At 40.3% G+C, this 17,766-nt stretch overlaps 2 protein-coding genes across 4 annotated transcripts in view; both read right to left on the reverse strand.

Annotated features, from left to right (window-relative positions):
* LOC129718207 (proteoglycan Cow) overlaps positions 1 to 925 on the reverse strand; it is a 165,560-nt gene extending 164,635 nt beyond the window's left edge. For both annotated transcript variants that reach the window (XM_055668720.1, XM_055668718.1), the window contains exon 1: positions 225 to 925. In XM_055668720.1, coding sequence (XP_055524695.1) covers positions 225 to 347 — 123 coding nt within the window. In that variant the 5' untranslated portion in view covers positions 348 to 925. The remainder of the gene's footprint in view (positions 1 to 224) is intronic.
* A 10,324-nt stretch (positions 926 to 11,249) lies between these two features.
* LOC129718209 (inorganic pyrophosphatase) lies at positions 11,250 to 14,273 on the reverse strand. Of its 2 annotated transcripts, none has more exons than XM_055668723.1 (4): positions 13,871 to 14,273; positions 11,968 to 12,634; positions 11,802 to 11,911; positions 11,250 to 11,384 (listed from the first exon to the last, which is right to left on the reverse strand). In XM_055668723.1, the coding sequence occupies exons 1-4, from the start codon at positions 14,247 to 14,249 to the stop codon at positions 11,353 to 11,355; spliced, it is 1,188 nt and encodes a 395-aa protein (XP_055524698.1). In that variant the 5' UTR covers positions 14,250 to 14,273; the 3' UTR covers positions 11,250 to 11,352. The 2 variants fall into 2 exon arrangements, with proteins under 2 accessions (XP_055524698.1, XP_055524697.1); XM_055668722.1 differs by lacking the exon at positions 11,250 to 11,384 and adding an exon at positions 11,462 to 11,702.
* Positions 14,274 to 17,766: the final 3,493 nt, after the last annotated feature.

Here is a 17,766-nt window from a genome sequence, read left to right on the forward strand (position 1 = left end):
TAAGTTGCAGCCATAATTTAAAATGGTCGAAATGTTTATTGGATATGTATAAGGTATTAAATAATGACAATTCCAGTCAAACTTCGTTTCCAAAGTGATGCAACCAATTCCAACCTTTTTTAAATGGAAACGAATGAGAATTTCCATCAAGGGATCAATTTATCGCTGACGTTTTTCCTAACTAAGGATGGAAGAAGTGCTTTTCATTGTAAATTGGGGCTTACCTCATCGATGAACTCGAAATCGCCATCACCGTATTTGCTCGGCTTCTTCTTGGCATCCGCTACGAACATGCCGACGATGGCCAGCAGCAGCAGAAGCTTAAACGTAAAACTCATTCGGCCCATTCTGTGCTAACAACGACGGTGTGCCAGCAAACAGAGTTGGACAGTGAAATTAGTTTCGATGAGTGGTGGTGGTGTTGCCTATGGTGGTAACTGTCTACTTTTTATCTTCTTCCAACTGCGAATGAAAAACGATTTTCACTCCACTGATCACACTTCAACAAGAATCGCCACACAACACTTGTACACAAGCTTTCTCAAGAAGGGTTCTCAATGGTATCCGTTATGATTTATTCCAACACGTTTCAAAGATCCTGAGGGCACTTATCTTCACAGCACTCTAGGAAAACTTTTTACCTGCCACTATTCGACAAGACAGAAACGAAGAACCGGTGGTAATAAGAATCTGGTTCCTGCTGAAGCTTTCAGCAGCATTCCAAGCTGTCACGAAACTACTTTCCGATAATCCACAAACTTTCCGAATAACCGTACTTTTTTTCTACCTCAGAAGAACTAAAACAACTGCGGAGCTCCTTAGCACAATTGCAGTAAAAACCACCACGAATCGTCGCACCAGGTGCGGTCCAGTAGGCGCACTTCCGATACCATGAAACGTCCGAAACCAATTGCAGAGCAGAGACTTTGGGGAACAAGGATTCGAAGTCGGTAGTGCTGTACGCACCGTTCGCATTTCATTCGCCCTCGAATCCGAACAGGGACGAAGAAATGGCGCGTGGGCATGCGCACCATTCGGAAAACATTTCACGTCCTTGAGCTGTACTGCTGAATGCCTCCGTACTCCCCGTCATCTGTGCGATGGAATTGTCAAGCAGACAGTTGCGGAACGAAGCGCCAGTGAAGGACCAAATGTGGGCTTTATTTCGTAATACCCGCTGGTATTGACGAGAAACGCAAAATGGTGGATGCGGCAAAATACTTTTTGAATTGAACGTTTTAGTGTATGAAATTCTGTGGAATGTTAAAAAGAACTTAGCAGCAGAATCAAAGAAATTTTGGATAATTAGTTGACTGCTTGTTTTCTTTTTAATAAAAAGGATTTCACTTTATACCATGTAATGGCATTTTAACTGTAACAGTATAGTTAATAAAGTAGAGTCAAAATTTCGCGGAATCTACGTGTAATCGGAATTCTCTTCCGAATTCGCTCCATTTACAGACGATTTTGGAAATATGAGTAAAGTTTGATCCATTCAATATTTCAGCACAAAATGGGACATATGTTTGTCAAAAAAAAAAAACGTAGAAAAAAATCTTGAGATATCATTTTGCAGCAAATTCAAGGACCTTCAAAGCACTTTTAGTTTTATACCGCCCATAATCTTCTGCACAGTGAAACTGTTGACTAGATCCGCCATTTTCTTTTTTTTATCGTTCAGCCACTTTTCTTCAACTTGCTCTTGATTATTTTCAATTGATTATTTTTCATGTGATTAGATGATCGGCAAAATCCATTTCTGGAGGCACTATTTCTTGTACACCGGTGATGAAGACCTTGTTTTTTGGCACATCTACAGATCCCCTGCCACACCATCAGCTTTCGAGTGAACTTGTCAGCAAACACGACTTAAAACCTCTTGGCAACATCACCCTTTCGCTTGGACATTAAGAATTTTTGTCCTGGGAGCTGCGCGAAATCCATTTTACATATGTCTCATCGTCCATTGAATGCAATCGTCAAATATCATCAACACTTTATCATACAGCATCCTAGTGCGGCGATTTGCAACGAGAACGACCGCAGGCCTTCACGCCGACAGATTCGTCGAACAGTGCTGTATGTTGCCGAGAACTTGTTAGCCAAATCGCGCAGGGTGATCCCAGGGTTCGTCCGAACTACTCTGCAGATTTTAATCGTAGCTGCTTGTCAATCGTTCCACTTCTGCGGTTGCTGTGATCAGTGCGACCCAGCGTTACAGTTTCATTGAATCGTTTTATTACGCTGTTTACGGTTGTTTTGTGGAATTCGAGACGCTTCGCAATTTTTGCACTTGGCCACGTTGGATTTTCAACGTGAGTGTGCAAAATTTTCTCACGTCACGTTCCATCGTCGAAAACTTTTGATCCACTGACTCGAATTTGATGAAATATTCACCACTATGTAAACAAACCTTTCTAAACACTGCGCTGTCATTGGTTTTTCGTAACCGTCACTAGAGGCGTCACAGTAAGAGTGGATCTAAATTTTAACTTTGCGTTCATTTTTCTCACGTTGTTTCTGTAATAACTTTTGAACGTGAGAACTAAATTTTTGCTACTGAATAAATATTTCTTCTACATTAAAACGCTGTCATTGGATACAAAACTCCGTATCATTAATTTATATTCAAAACATAATCTATAGAGAAACGAGGACATTTAGTATCATTCGCGTTAGAGATAACGTTGATGGCGTTTTTTCTTTACTGTATTGGTTTCAGCTGAAGAGCCCATTCCTGTGTAGGGTTTCTAAAATATAAAGTATGTCAACTTCCAAAGTAAAATTCTGTTTTTCCGTTTAAATCCAAAAGCAGCCCTGCCTTCATTGCTTTATTGATTTATTCACAGTTTTTTTTGTTTTCCTAAAGACTTTAGTTTTTTTGATGCTTTTTCTGAAAACTTTGCAAAGAAAAAATCTGACCGAGAATCAATTTTCTTGGGTTTGCTATAATTTTATAAAGCTTATCTCAAAATCTATGCCTAAAAAATGTCTCATACCAAATTTTTTAAATACATGGAACGTAGAAAATACTATCTAGTCGTAATATATTACGTGGTCTACTAGTTGATCTTGATGTAAACTTGAACGAGCAAGCGATCGTATGAACGAGCCCGAAAGAGTAATTGGAATCCGACCACTAACCTTTAGCTACAAAATACATGTAGAATAGTGTAACATCTGAGCTCTCTTGTTTTTGCTCTTTCGCTAAACAATTCATCAACATTTAACAAAAAGTGCTGCAATTTTGCGATCTCAATAATATTTTAAGTGTTAACACCTCTCGTTCGAAAACTTCAATGGCGCTTCTAGCCCGAGGAGGACCACCGGTCTAACTAGTGTTTTGTACAGCTTCAGCTTCATACGGTGGCGCACTCGATTGGTTCTCATTGTTTTACGCACGATTTCCCACTTGAATGCGTCTCCGGATCTCCCTGCTGATGTGTTTGTCAGCGGTCACCAGCGATTCTGAGTACACAAACTCGTCTACCACCAAGTTCATCGCCGTCTACGATTATCCGGGTTGCGAGGCTCACATTGTTCTCGTTGGAGCCTCTTTCCTTCATATACTTTGTTTTTGACGCATTGATCAGCAGTCCAATACGCTTGGCTCCCGCTTTTAATCTAGTGTAGGTTTCCTCTACCGTCGCAAAGTTTCGTGCTATGTTGTCGAAGTCATCAGCGAAGCCTTTGAGCTGAATTTGCTTCGTGAAAGTCGTACCACTCGTGTCGATGCCCGCTCTCCGTATAACACCTTCGAGGATAACTTGAAGGGACTCGAGAGTATCCTAGAAACCATAGCTGTTCTCGATCTACTGTATCATAGGCTGCATTGAAGTCGACAAAAATGTAATGCATGGAGAAGTTGCATTCACGACAGTTTTGCAAAATCTGTCGGATTGAAAATATCTTGTCCGTGGTTGCACGAGCTCCCATGAATCCTACCTGGTACTGCCACATGAACCTCCTGGTTAAAGGTGTTAGACGTTGAAATAGAACTTGAGAGAGTATTTTATAAGCAGTGTTGATGAGCGCAAATGCCACGATAGTTGCAGCACTCCAGCTTGTCGCCTCTCTTTTAGATGGGGCAGGCGACTCCCTCCATCCACTCTTCTGTTTGTTGCATCGCCATTCAGATGTTCATCGAAGTACTGCTCCCACCTGTCGACCACCTCGCTATCGTTCGTGATGAGATTACCTTCCACATCCAGCGCATATCCTGTACGGGATTTGTTAATCTTTTCGTAAAACTTTCGCAATGAATAACTCTTCTAGCTCTTCATGGTCACGATCCTCCTGCTGGCGCTTTTTACGTCTCAGGATCGCGATCATGTCGTTCCTTGCCCGTCTGTACTTTAGATAGTCAACAGTTGTGAGCACATACAAACAGCCACTAAGTAGTGGTCCGAGTCAATGTTCGCACCTCGGTAGGTGCGTATGTTGGTGATGTCCGAGAGAAACCGTCCTTCGATAAGCACGTGGTCATTTTGGTTTGTTGTTCGTTAGTTAGGTAATGTCCAAGTGGCTTTTTAGATGTCCTTGCGGGGGAAGAATGTACTTACAATCCTTGGGAAGCTGCAAAGTTTATGCATCTTTGGCCATTGTAGCTCGCCTCGGTGTGCAGACTTTCGTGTCCGATCACCGGTTTATACAGGTCTTCCCTTTCAATTTGAGCGTTCATATCCCCGATGACGATGATGCTGCGAGTAGCTGTCGTACACGTCCTTCAGCTGTGCGTAGAAGGCTTCCTTTTCAACATCTGGTCTTCCTCCATGCGGGCAGTTCACATAGATGATGGAGTAATTGTAGAACCGGCCTTCTATTGGAACCTACATTGAGGATGTGAGAAGCGTGTTGAGCCCTGTGAGAATCACTACGGCACGTGGACCCACGTGGTAATGGTTATGTGAATTAGTCATTTTCATTGCAGTAGCTATGATTTGTTTATTTCAACGATTCAGATGACGGAACGTTGTCATATTAATGTTGGTATGAAATTATGCTGGAGGAAAATTTCAGATTAATTCGTTCCATACCACTCTTTATGTTCATGTTCTCATTGGGAATGAAAGACAGTTGGATGAAAATTCAGTTTCAGTTTAATTTTTTTCTTGATTTGTGGGGGTTCCCGGGATGTGAATCGCACATCTAAATTTGGCTTTACCTATAATGTCTTAGAAATGTCATCGAGCCAAAGATCGTTAACGGTAGAGTCAAAATTGGTGTATGTGGCGAAATGTTTTCAGCTACCAGGAAAAATAAATGAAGAAAATTCTACAAAAACTAGGCAAGTTTCAAAAACCCCCTGAATGCAAGTTGCAAAATTTTATAAATAATTAGGAAAACTCATTTCTCCGTAAATGTATCTTTTAAAACTGTTGTGTTTTTAAAAATTGTAACGTTTTATGCATGAAATTATCAAAATTTTATAATCTCGGCGCAAGAATTACGACTTTGCAATTTTACTGTAGCGTTTGTAGCGAATTTTTTAACTATTTCTTCTACCCATAACACACAAGTAAATGATTGATTAAATTTTGATTGTTAATTAACTATACTCGAGAACTAAACAGAAAATTTAAAAATTTATTAACAACACAGGAAAACGAAATGTAACATAAAACAATGTTTAACTTGAAAAATGAAACCCATAAATGAAACATTGAAAAGTATTTTTTTGGCTCAAAAATAATTTCGACTATGAATGACCTGGCGCTAGCTCCAGATACATACACTTTTAAAAAGTTCTCAAATTTCTCGTTTTCAGATTTGGCCACCTTACCTGTTCGTTATTGTACATGAATTATTTTAATTTATCGTTCAAAGACGTTGTTGGTTATGAGAAATTTTCGTTTAAAATCATTTTTCCTTTTCACGAAAACCTTAAATTTTTAAACTTTCCATATTAATCCAACCTTTTTGAGTCTGTTATGTAGGGTAAGGTGGGGCCAGATGGGTCAGTGCCGTTTTTAAGCTTGAAATAACTTTTTTGGTGATGACACTAATTTTGCATGATGCGTAACGTGTTTTCGACTATGTATCACGTGTTCATAGTTCATATTTGCATATTGCTTGTTTTTAATAAATAAAATATTATTTTCGCTGGGCAACAAATGGTGAGTTGACAACCTGGAAGGAGCGTCAAACATAGCTTCGGCCCTCACAAGTTCCTATCTCACACCTCCGCGAGTCATATGATTACACTAGACTGCCGGTTGGAACATGGATACAACTGGTTGGTGTTGCCTGGGCAATAAGTGAGAAGGTGCGACGCGATCATTGGCGCGTAAACCATATTCAGGCGGTAGAGGAAATGCTTCGCCAACCTGAGCGTCTGTTCACCAAGATGGTGCGGCTCAAAACGGCGTCTGATCTCCATGTTAGGAGCGGCTGATCAACGTCCTGGTGGCAGCGTGGGACTCTAAACAGAGCTGACACGATGGTCCCCCGGCGAGAGAGGGGGTTGGGAAAGGCCCAACAAGCCGCCCCGGAAAACAACATGTTACAAACAACGTAAGAGATAATTGGTCGGCTTCCAACTTTCCAACTTCCCAGCGAGCTATTGAAATACGGTGGAGAATTACTGGCTAGAGCCGTGCACTGGGTCATTGTCAAGGTTTGGGAGGAAGAACGAGTACCGGAGGAGTGGATGGAGGGTATTCTGCCGTGAGATGACATTGTGACGTAGATCCAAGTGATCAGTTTTTCAGTACGGCCCAAAAACGAAAGAATTCTTCGTCACTTTTGTATGGAAATGTGTGCCAACGTCACTTTGTTTTTTTTTTTTATTTTATGCAACGTACGAATAAGTAACAACGAAAAGGAAGATACCAAAATATAGATCTTCGAATAATGAACAAATTGGCATGAAAAACTCATATTCGAGAAAGTGGCACTTACGTCACTTTGTCATCTCACGGCAGTATTGTGTGTCCCATCTACAAAAAGGGCGACAAACTGGAGTGCTGCAATTATCGGGCAATCACCCTGTTGAACGCCGCCTACAAGGTACTCTCCCAAATACTTCGCCGTCGACTATCGCCATTTGCGAAGCAGTTCGTGGGGCATTACCAGGCGGAATTTATGGGTGCCCGCGCCACCACGGATCAGATATTCGCGGTTCGGCAGGTTATGCAGAAATGCCGCGAATATAACGTGCCCACACATCATTTGTTCATCGATTTCAAATCGGCGTACGACACAATCGATCGGGACAAGCTATGGCAAATTATGCACGACTACGGTTTTCCGGACAAACTGAGGCGGTTGGTCAAAGCGACGATGGAACGAGTGATGTGTGTATGTCGTGTTTCGGGGGCACTCTCGAGCCCCTTCAAAACAGGACTGGACTGGCAACAAGGCCAACTGAGTGTTGTGCGCGTTCTACCTCAACGTAAAATTTTAGTGATAAAGGCAGTTTCCCGTGGAATAAAAATGAAGTAATTGGTGAAACCGCGAAGTTCGGGTTCCTCTGATATCTAGAAAAGTGAACAAGAGCATCAACGGACCGTTCTGGGCAGGATAAGTATCACTATATTTTCGAAGTGTTTTGTTTTTGAGAAGCACTTGAACCAGCCACAAAACTCATCGACCAAGAAGTAAAATTTGATACGCTCGCAGCGCCACCGCCGTTCGGTGGCGGGTAAACTAATTACCTGCCATGGAAAACGTGGCCAGATTCGAATCTGTACACTAATAGCACAGAACAGATATGCAACTTCGAACAAAACTCTGCAGCAAATCGGTGCCCAAGCTTTCGCATTCATTTTTTGCTGTTCCATCCTACATTGATTTTACAGTGCATCGTTCGTACAGTTCGCTCCAATAGTTTGAACATGTACCAAAATACTATTTTTTTTTTGCTTTAATGTCCAGGCAAAAGGCGATCTTTAATAGTTAAATCTATCAAAATCAAGCTAAGACAGGATCGCATTCAAGAGATCTTTAAAGTGGAAAATCAGTAACAATTCACAAACAACGTCAATGAAACAAATTACACTAAAAATCTTTCAACCATTCAAACATTGTCTAACAAATTTTCTTGGATCGTACACCTCACGACTGCTAAAACTATTTTAACCTGTTATTTGAATATTTTCCTTGGACTTGGAAACCGAATTTCTCGATCAACGACAATATTTATTTCTCGTACCGTTTTTTATACCTAACATTGCTAGAAATGCATATCAGATGCGCTGTACAAACACTGCTTACTTCATTAGGTACAATGTAAAAATTGATTGTCGTTAGTCAAGATATTCAGTTTTCAACTTGGGCAACAATGAAATTCATTAAAAATATATCTACATAAAAACCGTTGCACGCATGCGGGTGGTACTGTACGTTTGTCATGAAAAGGCACCCTCGCCATACCAGTACCGGGGAGAACAAAGGATTCTCTCGATGAAAAAGCGGCGAGAGCTCATACAGTCCTTTTGTTGAATGAATGGAATATAAGCGTAATGAAATTTCGAGTGTAAAATGCATGCTCTCCACCGCTAGATGTCGATACTTAAAATAAAGAGATTTTGTCTCGTTTCTGGTTCTTCAGTTGAACAGATGTGCTAATAGCTAATAATTTCTTTAAGAAGACGTTGGTAAGATCGTTCTGAACTGTAACTGTATTATCAAGTAATATTAAATACGAGCCACTAATGTAAATTAGTCTGGAAGTGTGAATACAATGTTATGTCCAATAGATATAGCAACGTATTCATGCGGGGCTTAGTGTTTATGAAGACGATCTCGGAATGTAGGTGTATTACCAGGCATTCTTGAAATGGGTCGTTGGATGAACACTAGAGCTGTCACCTTTCATCTCCAGGGCTAAAAATATTTGCATCTCTGTATTATGTAATATATTAAAAAATCAATAAAAAAAATAAATCAGCTTTAAATAGAAATAGATGCAGATAGGTTTTTTCCATAAAAGCACTGCCGGCCAGTGGGAGATGAATTGTAACACACACACACACACACAAACACACACACACACACACACACACACACACACACACACACACACACACACTCTCGAGCCCCTTTGAAACCCGAAGAGGGCTGAGGCAAGGTGATGGTCTCTCGTGCCTACTGTTCAACATTGCCCTGGAAGGTGTCATTAGAAGAGCGGGGATTAACACGAGTGGCACGATTTTCCAAAAGTCGGTTCAACTGTTTGGTTTCGCCGACGATATCGACATTGTGGGTCGGACCTTTGTGAAGATGGCGGATACGTACATCGGATTAAAGGCTGAAGCCAAAATGATTGGACTGGTCATCCATGCATCGAAGACGAAGTACATGAAAGGAAGGGGTTCCCGTGAAGACAGTAACAGTATCAGTATTCTCCCACCTCGAGTTCAAATTGGTGGTGGTGATGAAATCGAGGTGGTCGATGAGTTCGTGTACCTGGGCTTACTGGTAACTGCCGACAACGATACCAGCAGAGAAATTCAACGGCGCATTATGGCAGGAAATCGTGCATACTTTGGTCTCCGGAGGACGCTTCGATCGAGTAGGATTCGCCGCCACACCAAGTTAACCATCTACAAGACGCTGATCAGACCGGTAATCCTCTACGGGCATGAGACATGGACTATGCTTGTGGAGGACCAACGCGCCCTTGCGGTGTTCGAGCGGAAGGTGCTGCGTACCATTTTCGGTGGACTGCAGATGGAAAACGGAGTGTGGAGAAGGCGAATGAACCACGAACTGCAGGAGCTGCTTGGGGAGCCATCTATCGCCCACACCGCTAAGATAGGCAGGCTGCGGTGGGCTGGGCATGTTGTAAGGATGTCAGACGACAGCCCGGTAAAGATGGTTCTTGAAACCAATCCGTCAGGGACGAGACGGAGAGGTGCACAGCGGGCAAGGTGGATCGATCAGGTGGAAGACGACCTGCGGACCCTACGCAGACTGCAGAGCTGGCGACTGCCGCCATGGACCGAGTGGAATGGAGACGACTCTTACGTACAGCAAAGGCCACACCACGGCTTGGGACGGTTTGGTAAGGTAAGTATTATTTTCGCTAAGTTTCTTACGCGATTCACACTTTTGAAATAACGTGTTCTCTCGTCGTACGCTATATAATTTGAAGTAAACCTTTATTGCAGCAGCTGTTTCGCTCATGATGTACTAAATAATATGCTTTTTAGCATAAATAAATGTAAAATAATCATGAATATCACAATCGTGAATTAAATTAATGATTGGGGCAACATGGGTCACCAAAGACGAGGCAGTATAGTTTGCATCGACAGCTGATTTTTCAATGTTAACGTTTCAGTTTTAAGGATAGATTCGACGTAAACGGTGTTGTCACTCCGGAAAAAACTTTCATTGTTTCAATAAGCCGACAGTAGAGAAGTTCTACAAAATGCTGCAGAAAGCAATCGTCGAGGAAAATTTAACCCCTTCGGCGGTATAACATAGACGAGATGACCCCATGGTTTTGTTATCTATGAAGAGAAGGCTTTTTTCTTGCTATCCGTAAAAAGTTCATTGAGATTTAATCATAATTTTGTGCTGTTTGAGAGGGTGACCCACCTTGCCCCTCCAAATAACCCATCTTGCCCCGCCTATTTTACAGGGCAAAAAAACGACCTTTTCTAAAAATTCTGTAAAAGCGATTTTTGTTATTCTCTAGCATAATTTAATAAAATATACATAACTTCAAAATAATCATCTGAAAGGTAGACCGAAACTATCTTCAGTTACGTGATATTGAAAATTTGGCTTAGGTGACCCATCTTGCCCCCCCTTACCCCACATATAATGAGCAAGTTGTATAAGTTCAAATCTTTTTTCTACCATCTTTTAAAGTATATTTTTGATGTGAATCGCAAAAACAAATCTCCTTATAGCTCTAGATATTTTGTTAATTTTGAAACAAGTTTTTGTGAGATAGAACTGAACCGCGTTTGGCATCGTTTGACATCAAAATCCAAAATGAAAAATTTTGAGGTGTGCCGTTGTTGCACGAAACTGACGATATTCCCGACTGACTGGTCATTGAATGATGCACAGTGAGGAGGAATGGCCACTCCCAGTCGTTTCTTCAGTTGATTCATTGTGCTAAGCTAAGCTAAGCTAAGCAAAGACGTTGTTAGTTATGAGAAACAAAACAAGTACACTGTCAGTGAAATTGGACAAGATATACTGATTAGTTAAGGCAGAAATTCTTACTATGCTTTTTTGGTAGAACATTTTTAAAATATAACGGAATATCGGCATACATATCAGTGCTGGAATCGCATTGCGTTGGAATTTATTTTTGACATGTTTCAACTTACTTAGCGACACGTTGCAAAACGGAGAGATTCGAGAAAAGCATTCGACTTGCTCCTTCCAAACTTATTTCAAAGTGATATAGTGCCACTTATCGACTGAAATTAAAAATGAATAGATAGGGAGCTCATATTATGGATTTGTTCGGATCATGATGTTTGCAAGTTTCAAGAAATATTAGATAACATTTTTTTTTGTATAATCAAATAGACTACTGCTAAGCAAAGTTCTAACGTTAGGTATTCATAGGAATCTAAATGATAAATAAAAACAACCGGAAAGTTGGGGGTTCTGCGGAAATGTGATAGAGCAGTCCTCGTACATCTAGAGGTTTTTTGCTTTGACTACTCAGATTACGAACGTGTCTAACTACAGCTTGGAGTATGCGTTTTCATCTCGAAAATGCCATTTGTGGACTATGAGGATAGGCGACAAAAAATAGAAAGCAATAGAATAAATGAATAAATTCAAACTACGGTAATTATAGGAATGAGTGAGCAAAATGTTACACTTACTTGTGTCGCTGAAGGGCTCGGTTTCTCCACCGTTAGAGTTCTTGGCCAGTACTTCCAATGCGTTATCAGCAGCAACCAAGTAGGGTGATCCTTCAACCGTGGTATTCAAGCTGTAAAACAAGCTTAAAATTATTCAATTCCATAAGGTGTTATATATTTTTCTTACCAGGAAATGCTTGTGCCGTCGATTTCCTTATTGATTAATGCCTTCCAAAACTTGTGGGTCTCTTCAACCACTTTGGTAGCAAATGCGGCGTCTTTGGCCTCTCCATTGAACGCGAATTGGTTCTCCGGTTTACCATCCGGAACTTTGTATATTCTAAACCATTCAACGGTAGCTTTCAGTAGTCCTGGAAATACCTTATCCACATCGTTGATGTCGTTCAGTTGGCTGGCTAACGGGTCGTTAACGTTGATGGTAATGATTTTCCAATCGGTTTCACCCTCATCGATCAAAGCGACGGTGCCGAGGATTTTGACCTGTACCACGTCACCCCGCCGGGCTACTCGTGAACCAATTTCCAGCACATCGATCGGGTCATTATCCCCCTTGCATCCGGTGTTCGGATCCAGGTGGTCAGGATTTTCCCATGTTTGCGGGAAGGCTCCATAGTTCCAGATATACCCATGATGAGGGAAGCAGTTGGCTACGAAGCGCAGTTTGCCCTTCTTGACATCCTGCTTGATCGGGTTGAGTCCCTCTCCGAGGCTAATCTCCATTTTGGCGTTGGTCCACCGGGGCACTTCGACAACCATGTTCAGCACCGTTTTGGCGGGGTTTGCGTACAACGGAATGTCGTGCAGCGGGGACACCGCGTGGCCGTCTTCAGTTTCTGTAAATGTGGTGAAGATAAATTAACATTGTGGCTTGCCGAATTACAAAGAAATAGAATGAACTGATGGTTCAATTAAAGAAGCAATATTGTCGCAGGTGTTCAATTATCCGATATCCAATTAATTATAGTGAGATAGTTATCTTTATGAACAGCTGCTTGTTTGGGTAAGTGCAGCAATTGAGTGTCTGTTTATTCTATCAATAATTGCTTCAATAATAAAGACTCGACAGTTTGCTTTGTTAGAAATAGTCCAGTTTTCAAAGCATAAAAATTAATGCATCTTGATATTTGAAAAATGTCTTGTATTCTCATATAATTACATTTTTTGATAGTGAAAACTCTATCATTCTTAGTCTTATCAGTAGAGATAGCACCGTCTAACTGTTTCTACAAGTGACGAACGGCAAAAGGTATGAATGACGTGATAAAATATGACTCAACATTGATTACACACGAACATTTGAAACAGGAAGAATATTTCCTAATTGAAAGAAAACTAAGAAATCTATATGACAAGAAATTAGTCATCTTTATCGTGAAATCGAGTGATGATACTTTTAGCTTCGAATATAAAATAAGACTATGTGGAATTAGAAGACACTAACATCTCTCGCACCCTCGGGACACCCTAATAATTACCCACGCCAGTTGCCGGTGATTTAAACAACTGATAAGGCAATGTAATTGTGCGAGGGGAAACGTACGATTATGTGATAATTGTTTTTTAAGCAAAGGTCACCCCATTCATGTTTTAGATTATTGGTTTCCGTATTTGAAACTCTTTGGAGCCTTTTTTACTACAGAATAAGTGTACTGAAAACATGAATTATTATTTTTGGTACAGAGTGATATTCGCTGATTCACTTTAATAATTCAGAAATGTGTACTTCCTAAATACACTAAGCAGTATTTACAGCTGAACAATAATTTATTGGCTTATTGATAAGCTTCATATTCCATACTGATAGTTATCTATTTCCTTATCGCAATTATCGACATCAGAAATGTGTAATTAATAATAAACGTTATCGATAGTTTTATTACATCAATGGCACATAATATTGCGTCAACCCTAGCTGCTTTGAGGTTATGCAACGTACACAACAATCACTTCCTGATACAACTATTATTCCATAGTCCAGAAGGCGAATTATTCAATTAAAAGTTAACCCCCTAATATGCTACAAATAATTCGACCTTCACAAATTTCTATACCGGAACCCGTTTACTCACTGAAAAAAACACGATAATCCGTAGAGTTGGGAGCTCCTCGCTCGATAATATGGTATTTTTTGCTTCCGGTCATTTTGATGCAGGAACTTCCCGTATTGGTAACCGCTAACGAGACGTACGAACGGACACAGCAATCACTAGGCGCAACGTGGATGCGTTCTGGACACTTTGATAAGGTGCACTGTGTCCTTTGGTTGATAAAACGTGAACTTGAAAAATGTACCACACTTGCGTTTGCTGTCGTCGCCGAAGCAGAAAACCGAAATTGACGAAGCTGCTGATGCTGTTGTTGTTGTTGTTGCTGCTGCTGCAAGCACCGTAATATTAGAACAGCCGAACGGCGGCCGCCAACACGGCCAACACACCACGAGGGGAACATGTTTCGCACTGCGTTTTGTTTTGGTGTTCGATGTGTCGGGGAGCGTGTGTATGTGTTGCAGCTTTTTGCACGAGAGCGATGGGTTATTATTATATTCCGTAACACGATTGAGCGTCAACTGCGGGAAAAGAAGTGAAGCACGTGCTACACTGAACCAAGTGTAATGTTGTTTCGTAGAAAAGTGTTCATCCAGTTGATCTGCACTACGACTACGGAGCATAGAGATTTCAAAGGCTGCTCAAAACTACGCTCTAAAGATTGTTTTAATGCGCGTGATATTCCCTTCCTTTATTCTCTTATGCAAAAAACCAAACAAATAGCAGCAGCTTCGAATAACACTAGAACAACTTGAAGGAAGAGATGGTGGAAGGAATGTTGCGGTAACACCACACTGAAGGGTATTGGAAACAAATACAATAAAGAACATGTTTATTTTTCATACGATTTCTTTTTTATGTAACTACTAGCAAAATGTACCCAGCCTTACTCGTGTAAACATTGCTGCTTTTTCTTCATTTTTATTTATTTTTATGTATTTTTTATCAACCAGTCATTTCAAATTTTATTTCTATTTCAGTTACAAACTTGTTTATGTTTTTTGTTTCTTCATCAGAAGCTAAAATGAATAAATTTGCAGGTGAGCCAACCCTCTTGCAAGCAACATATGATTGACCGTGGAAAAACACGCTGATCTTAAATCTACTCCACTTGTTCAATGGATTGTCCCTAGGATTTATTTATAGCAATAGAGAATGCAATTCTTACAGGGAATTAAAGCCTCTTCAAATTGAATGGTAGATCTGAAGGCATAAGTGTAATCCTTGGCCCTTTCGACCGATGCACTTACGTTCATTTTGAACCATAATGTTAACTAGACACTTAAGTATTTTATTGTTATCTTATAATACAAACATATACCTTAATGTTTAGTGCCACAGATATTATTAACTTACAATGAACCTCAATTATACTGAAATTGCATAATCAATAGCCACCCCCTCCTACAAACAATTGGGCTGAATAAAACAGCTTATAATTTTAAAATAGCTGAATAAAGTCTGCATACAGGTGAAACGGATTGCCACAACGCTCAGGTTGATTTATCAGCTGAACAAGCAATAAATTCAGGTTTAAAAAACTTGTGAAATACTCCACGCCACTATACAATTGTTGGCTGGTTAAGCACTTATTCAATTTAAAAAATAGCTATTAGACAACATAAATTAAATACTGAACAAACTGGTATAATAAACGAACAAACGCTTCTTGATACTTCCCAAGAAACATTTTTTGGCTAAATAAGCACTTTTATGACTAATCTTATCCAGCTGACGGCTGAACATAGGTCGAATCATGTATTTCTAAGTGTTTTGAACACATTCAAATCTTAGGATTGTTTGCCCTTTGCGTGTATTTTTCATCGTTTACATTTATATTATAATTACCGTTTTAGTATCCAATTACTTTACTGCCAATCTCGAATCTCGAACTCATGCTCATGAGGTTTCCGGTGGAACGCGTTGCCGATTCGTCTATCTTGATACAAATGCATACGTATCGATTTAACCCGTACATCATGACATGAATATTTGGATTCTGGACGTCATCTCGATACCGAAAATATGCGTATTGCAGAGCATATATCGTTTTTCACAAAATTCCGGGCCCGGAAGTCGTCATCTTGAATTTAAAAAATGTTGGTCTTTCATTTCTAGTTTCTAAGGGTCCTCCAGGTTCCGGAAATACAAATGTTGGGAGGTTTGTTAACGTGTTCCACAGTTTTATACAGTTTCCAGGAAAAAAAAAGCTATCGCTATCTTTGCTTCAGAAAAACAGCATATTCCGGTCCCTAGACATTAACTTCCATGATCGACTTAGGGCCAAAGTTTTTATAATGCACTGAAAGGCCTGACTTTCCTATCAATCTTTGATAGTTGCCCCTCCCCGTTTTCTACATCATGTTTTGGTCTCTGGAAATTAATTTGAGGCCTCCAGACATGACCATAATTATCGTATTTATTTGAAATATTCTCATAACGCATTCACATGTGTGATTCTTAACCGAGGGTTCCTCTACGACAAAAACCGAAGTGATACTCGACAGTTCTTAGACATTTCCCCTTTAATTTGGATATGTGAGGCTAGGCGTGACGGTAGTGCAAATAAAACGTCCCAATTCGTTAGTTCCGGTTCAGGAATCCAACGAACACTACATTTATGCTTACGCTGCATAATCTTATTGCGGTGTTTCGCTAAATGGGCCATTTTCCAACTTGAATGCACTCATGTCAAAATTCAATATCGTCTATATGTATTCTGGCCCCCGTGGTCCCCGTGGTTCTGTGGTTAGCGATGTCGGTCGGCTAGCTCTCTCACATGGTTGTGATATCGGGTTCGATTTCAAATCAGGTCGAGGATCTTTTCGAGCTGGAAATTTTCTCGACTCAGCACTGGGGCACGGTGTACCGTTGTACTTATCCTACAACATGCAAAATGTGCCAAAGAACAATATCGATAACGAATTCTCTCAACTCATCTAGTTGATCGAGACCGCATTAGCCCCCCAGGCTAGCGTGCGATATTTTGTATATTGTATGTATTCTGGCCCATAAATTTTCGCATTTTTTCCCCGCCACGTAAATGTGCGAATAAATTTTCGAAACTAAGCATGAAAAACTGCTTAGCTTGCTTCATCGATTCATCGCATTCATCGATCCTATTTTCCCCAATTATGTAACATCGAGAGTTAATTAAATATAATTGAAAAATATGTCCGTACTTCAACGAATTAGAATGTTTATTTTGCTCAGCTATAACTAACTGTAATTCATTTTTCTGAATTTTGCGATTGTTGGCTTCTAGATAAATTTTCTAGATTATTTCCGCAGTTTAGACACTGGTAATCTTAGATTTAATGATGTTTGCGTTTTCTCAGCACCTTGATATTTTTCAATATTTTTTCCTTACTGATCTCGAGGTACGATGCTGGCCTAACAAGTCGACCGTCGTATGTTCGAATCCAGGTGCGGGAGAGACTGTTGATGTCAGTAGGATCGTAGCGCTAGTCCCGCAATTGTCCTTTACACTAACATTTGGCTGCGAAGTCTGGGTATAATAAACAGAAGGTCAAGTTCCGATACGGAATGTAGCACCAGGCTTTGCTTTTTTTTATTTGGATTGTTTAGCTTTTACGGATTTCTGATTTTTATGTATCAGACAAAAGAGTGTAATTTTCACATCCCTGTCATGAACGTCATCCCCATACATTTTGCTTAAAGCCGTTTTTCTCTGGCTCTCGATTATACGTCAAATGGCTGTCAGTGCTTGCAAAATAGCCGAATAAGCTCCGTCCATGCGAGATCAACTGTTGCTGCAAGTGATGTGTAGAAATGCAAAAAGCGTAGAACGACGGTTTCGTTTTGAACGTTTTATGGATTTTGTACAGGACATAAATGACACGTTTAAACATTTTTCATCACGCTCTCACATACCCCACATTCAAAATAGTTAGAAGCAC

The sequence above is a fragment of the Wyeomyia smithii genome, chromosome 1 (assembly GCF_029784165.1).
Source record: "Wyeomyia smithii strain HCP4-BCI-WySm-NY-G18 chromosome 1, ASM2978416v1, whole genome shotgun sequence".
NCBI lineage: Eukaryota > Metazoa > Arthropoda > Insecta > Diptera > Culicidae > Wyeomyia > Wyeomyia smithii.